The 6,367-nt window shown below is 37.9% G+C and overlaps 1 protein-coding gene across 2 annotated transcripts in view; it reads right to left on the reverse strand.

The window, feature by feature from the left end:
- Positions 1-6,367, reverse strand: part of LOC122341544 (voltage-dependent L-type calcium channel subunit beta-4-like) — a 16,945-nt gene extending 10,578 nt beyond the window's left edge. Inside the window, exons 1-2 of one of the 2 annotated variants that reach the window (XM_043234994.1) lie at positions 6,084-6,367; positions 841-927 (exon numbers count right to left, since the gene is read on the reverse strand). In XM_043234994.1, the coding sequence (XP_043090929.1) occupies positions 841-927; positions 6,084-6,176 (180 nt within the window). In that variant the 5' untranslated portion in view covers positions 6,177-6,367. The remainder of the gene's footprint in view (positions 1-840; positions 928-6,083) is intronic. The other variant, XM_043234995.1, reaches the window with a different exon arrangement.

The following is a 6,367-nucleotide window of genomic DNA, read 5'->3' on the forward strand; positions in this document are numbered from 1 at the left end:
ATTAATTAATTAAAAGGTCCCATATTGTCAAGTATGAAAAGTGCGGTCTAGGGGCTATGTAACTACCATATAAGTTTCAAAACGGTCAATCCACAATAAACTGCATACAGCCTGCATAAAGTAGCTGTGATTTTTCATAAGCTGTTGAGACTTCTGTAAAAATGTGACTTCACTATACAGTCATCACCCAAGCACAAAAAAACGACAGTTTCTGGAGTATTAGAGATAAAAAAAAATGAAAAAATATCTTTATTTTAAACATCAACCCCAAAACCTTTGAATGGTGGTGAATAATACCAAGCGATATAAAAAATTAATATGACATGTACTTTTGCAAATGTAGTAAGTATACCATGCATGCAGAAAATGTACATAGACAATATACATACTTCAAAAACACAACAGTACTTATGTTAGAATACTATTTCAAACATACCCACTGTGTGCTTATGCATCTCTGAACAACATATTTGTTTGTTCTGTTTTTTTAAATAAATCTTGAAATAACATGAAACAATAAAAAGATTGGTTGAACTGCATTCTGCAGACACAAAGAGTAGAGATGTTCCAATGAAAAGAGAGAAGTGCACAAACACCTACAGACCAACAGTAGAAACTACAGGCCAGTGCCTTTGACCTCAGACTGTCAGCACAAGAAGGCTCTGTACGGAAATAACTGAAGCTACTCTACATGCAGCTATAAGTTGGCAATTAACAATCTTAAAATGGATGCTGAGAACCTGAAAACTACATTTCATGGTGCGTGATGGTATAAAAAGGGGAATTATACCTTGCAAAGACTTCTGCGAGTGACAGACACAAGATGTTTGAGAGTCTTACCTGTCGGACGAAGCTGTTAGACGTTGTGTCTGAGGACGTGCTGCCATCTGAACGTTTGAAACGGCTCTTCCTCTTTGCATACTTCCCCTAAAAACATGCCAGAGAAAGAAATTAGAAAGGAACTGACACTTTTTTTGGATGCATGCTTACTCACACACACACACTTGCATTTATGGCACATGGGGACTTCATAGGAGTAATGGTTTTTATATTGTACAAACCGTATTTTTCGCCCTATACCAACCCTACAGCTAAATCTACCCCTTACAGAAAACCACTGCCATTTCTTAATTTCATAAAACACTGTTTAGTATGTTTTTTAAGCCACACACACACACAAAATGTGGATTCTAGTCCCTGCCTCTGTGTCTTAATTATGATTATCTATAATTACTCATGTCCGCCAGTGTTCTCTGGAAATCAGTAATCTGATTGGCCTTAACATTGGCCATTGGCCTAGCGGCCCTCGGCAGGACCCTCTATGTGGCATTCATAGGCGCCAGACTCCGTTGCCATGGAGATCAGAAGAAGGCTAATTGGGTTTGGTGGCACTAAAAGACCCTGATGGATAAGGCAACACTGTAATATGTTCAGAACCAGCATTCACAGTGATGCACACAAGCTTTTGGAAATAAATGCTTGCAAAAATGCTTGTTTTTCTTAACCTGAAACCCACAACTCCTTCACCTTTACATCAGGCAGACAGTTTTAGTTTAAAGAGAAATGTACAAAAGTGTGTGAAATAATAATGCCTGTTTTCAAATTGCATGCCCTTGTTTGACACTCATTTTACTAATATGCCCCCCTTCCAGACTATTGGTCCATCCAGTGCTGCTATATGTCAGGCTGGTTGAGATGCAGATAAATGCACTGAATGAGTTCACACCTTTCAGGGGATCAACTGTGAATTACTTGCTTAAAGTTGGGATGTGCTAAAGCACTTAAACCGAAAAAAATGAAACATCTAAATGAGATTGTAAAGTTATTATCTAGGGGTCATAAGGGGTTCAGGCAGTTAACATTAACATAATCATAGATTATCTGAAAGGATCATCTGTGTAATAATTTTGCGAAAAAGACCCAAAAAAATACATATAAGAACCCATTTTGCATAAGTAAATGAAATATAAAACTAATTCAAAGTTTGACAAAGTTTTTCCACACTGGTTACTCTAAACTGTACATTATGATTGCAGACACAAATCGGTCGCAAGCTTACTGGAAATTATAGCATAAATCAAACCACAATGACTTGTCTTTCCCAATATTGGTAACTTCCCAAGGCCTAGCGTCTATGAGTGCCAGTGAAATCATAAAAGATTAAAAACCAAACAGAAGGACAGTATTGCACTGTCTGCATTTCTACTGAGTCATCATAAGGTTCGTAATAGACATTAAGCAAAAAAAGTCACAAAAAAGGCATAATTGAGCACTGCCATTGCAAGTGACAGTGGTATATACCAGACACTAGAAATACTTCTAAGATAATGCCTTTGAATATTATTACAGTCAACATAAAATCAGGTAACCCAATTTACTTCCTTAAAGCGCAATCCTGATCTTGCTGTGCATGACCAGATCACTTGTACATCATTCCCAGTAAAAGAAATGCTTAAAATAATGCAGAAAAAAATTAAACAACAGCCTAAAACCCTAATGCTCGAATGCAATACATGTATTGTGGCTTATNTTAACCCAATTTACTTCCTTAAAGCGCAATCCTGATCTTGCTGTGCATGACCAGATCACTTGTTTGCATCATTCCCAGTAAAAGAAATGCTTAAAATAATGCAGAAAAAAAATTAAACAACAGCCTAAAACCCTAATGCTCGAATGCAATACATGTATTGTGGCTTATTTACACTGAAAAGGAGTTGGATTCTAATGCGAAACATGTTCTATATGTTTTCCGGGACACTTCTCCCAGAAGAGTGACACTCATCAGCGTGATCCACTCAAGCTGCAGAAGATGTTGGGATCTATTGCTGCACGATTAATCGAAAAAAAAACAAACAAACAAAAAAAAAACCCATATCACGATCTCGATTCATACATAAATGCTATCTGGTTTTTTAAATGATGGCGATTTGCTTCCTTAGTATTTCTCTGTATTCAGATCACGCTGCATTCACGCGTTATTGGACACACTCACACAATAACAAAACACTATTAGTTTACCAATCAATCATAAATGTCGATCATTTTCTCCTCTCCCTCATTGGCATTCCGCTATTACGCACACACTAGGACGGTTTGTCTTGGTAGAATTTGCGATGGCGTCCCGGGGTGGGGGGTCCCCAGCGGTACAAATCACGTTCTTTTGGTTCCCCAGTGATAAAAATCAACTGATTTCCCCTTGGAGAACCCCCCTCCGTCGTTGGGCCCTTATAATCGAATATGGCAGAAGTTTTTATACGGTTTTATTTGTGTCGATGTTACAGCTTCAAATGACCTAGCCTATGAAATTTACTTTTTGTTGTGTCCTCTTTAAGAAAACTTGAAATGAAACTCCTTGACAGGATTCTTGTAATGATCCGACAACCTGTTGCTACAGGCTAAAATCAGGTCCTGCACTGTATTTTCCTTCTTGAATGTGTTTCAGTCAGAAATAAATCTGATTACGAAGTTTAAAAACAACATTTGACAATGACTTTAACCTGTTGAGATACCTTGTCTCTAATTTTTTGTTGCTTACTTGTTTCATTTAATCATAACTGGTCTGGAACTTTAAACGATAATGTTATTTTACAAATACAAACATAATAACAATACGATCTTGAATATAATTTTTGTTTTCATTTTATTTCATTTTGTACTCATTTTGTTGTGTGCTTACATTATTGCATCTCTCTATATATGTTTCTAGATATTTTTCGATATAGATTTTTTAATTTATTTCAGTTTTAGTTTCAGTGTTCACCCTAAACTTCTTTCATTTAGTTATAATTTTAAAAAGATGTAAGCTTAAATTCCCTGTAAAACTTATATATGTTATTTTATCTTTATTTTGATAACTGCGGTTTTAGCAATAACAACATTGAAAATAGCCTTGAAAACGGAGGTACTTTTACTCAACACAGCATCCAAAGACACGCAACAATCGAAAATCCATCGTTAAATACCACGAACTGTTTAATGTGGAAGGTTTGTGAGAGGCTGGAGATGCTCATACACGGCAAAACCAGATCTGAGAAAGGCCAGCAAAATGTCAAGGGAGGGAGGAGGGATGTATTGCTATGGTGATGAGAGATTTCCTGTTTACAAACAGCCTCTGAAGCTAATTAGGTAATTAAGGAGGAAAAGCTGTGCCACGGGGCAGGGGGAAGGATTTAAGAGTTACACACTGTCACCACTAGTTTATCACACAGAAGAGAGGAGGAGAGAAGAGAAAACAAGACGAGAGAAGCCTTAGTGACATTTAAACACAGTGTCCTTAATTGACCATGTTGGCTAATGATATCAGTCCAATTAAAAAACAATACAATAAATACCCATGGTCTTTTTGTTAACAAAAATTCAACTAAACACACTTTTTCCTGTACTCAAGCGGTTTGCTCTCTCACACACACACACACACACACACACACACNTATAGACGTGATTCAGATAGAGCACCTCTCCACAGCACAGGTCACACACATTCACACTACCACATTATATAAAGACCATTATATAAATACAGCCGTCAGAAACACTACTGAAGCATCCATCCACACACCACTCGCAGTAATAAGTCGCGCTAAACGGGATGATTGAGAGGCCCGTATGAAACAGGTGTACGTTCATACATCAACCGTCCCCCGAAACAATTCACAAACAGACAACAAGACAGAGCCAGAGTGTGGCATCAGTTCATGTTTATACATTTTATAACAGTCGTGTACGAGTTCCTCAAGTGTCCTTAGTGTAAAAATATGGATCTCAAAATCAGACTGTCATTAATAAAGGGGTCAAAGAAACACAAGATGCTGGAAAATCAAAGAACAGCAGGCAGCTGAACTGTTCAAGACCAACAGGGAACCCACAAACAATTATCGCAAAATTTAAACACTTGTGAATCATCCAGGTAACCACACAGTGTTTCCAATTCAAGGGTGTGTACACTTTTGATCAGAGCCATTTTTATAAACTCAATTAGCATTTTGTCTTGTGACGCATATGTAAACATCTGAAATAGCTTATTCAGGACAGTGCCAAATAAATAAATAACATGCAATTTTCAACATTGCTCATACAAAAACAATTATTAAGATTTTGGCAACAAATGGCAATTTTTGCACCCTTTGCTGCTGTATAGATAGATATCGGTGATTCCAGCATCCTTGAAACCACTAGGTTTCAATAATTTTTAGCAAAAGGTTTTTAATAATTTGAAAGTACAGGTCAGAATAATTGTTTTTCACTTTTTACATAAATATATCGGATACACCGAATAACGATGGAACATTATTTCACCCGTATTTAGGTTTTACAAAGATTATATGCTTTACTTGCATATATGATGTACTTTAGGCATAGGGCTTTTAACCGATGGATAGATAGATGATAGATACATAGATAGATAGATAGATGGATAGATGGATGATAGATAGATAGATAGATAGATAGATAGATAGATAGATAGATAGATAGACAGATAGATCTCTGTGGGCGTGGAAGGTGGAAGCGCTGTGATGACATCACGTTTTATAGCTTACGACGTTGACATCATCTTTCCAGCCCTCAGTGTGTCAGACGCACTTTAATCAACTTTAACGTTAAATGGCTCATGAGATCAGCCCCGCTCTAACATCAGATGTACTTGGAACAACAAAAAAAGAAGCGATCTCTTGTGTAACAGTTTATAACTTATCAACATAATAGACTGTCATAAAAAATGCAAGACTCTGGTCGACCAGCTGTCTAGAGAGACTTGGCGAACAGGGGCTAGGCGATGAAATAACCTTATCCCACTAATTGCCACTTTGTGCTCGAACAAATATCCGTATTGAGAGCAACGCAGCTCATACATAAACAACTTTCAGTCGCAGCGCACTTTTAAAAGACCTTGCGGCGAGCGCCTAGATGCCGTCTTGTTGCCAAGTAACCGCTACACGAGCCACGGCTGATAACGACTAATCCTCGCCGTAAACAAAATCTGTGTTTTTCACTCAGTCATTCTTAAACAGCGGGCGGCGGTGTGTGATTTGTGTTGCACCGGTTGCATGCACTTGTCTCCGAGCTGTACGGTGTCTCTGTCTTACCTGTGCGTGCGAGCCGTGGTGGTCAAACATGTCCATTTGGATTTCCTGGGTTGAGGTGGAAGGCGTCCTGGACATAATACCCTCCTGTACCATTGATTTAAACTTTAAAATCGGTTTCACTGTTTCATTTAGAGCCTGCTTTCAGTTTTATTTGCATCGTATAATAATTAAAGGTAAAATAAAAAAGACGAAGGTGGTTTTCCTGCTTCCCGTGGCTCACGGATGGCTGCTGCGCCCCCAGCTCTGGTGTCGTTGAGCTCAAACCCTCTCCTTTTGCAAATACA

Source organism: Puntigrus tetrazona, chromosome 3, assembly GCF_018831695.1.
Source record: "Puntigrus tetrazona isolate hp1 chromosome 3, ASM1883169v1, whole genome shotgun sequence".
NCBI classification, from domain to species: domain Eukaryota; kingdom Metazoa; phylum Chordata; class Actinopteri; order Cypriniformes; family Cyprinidae; genus Puntigrus; species Puntigrus tetrazona.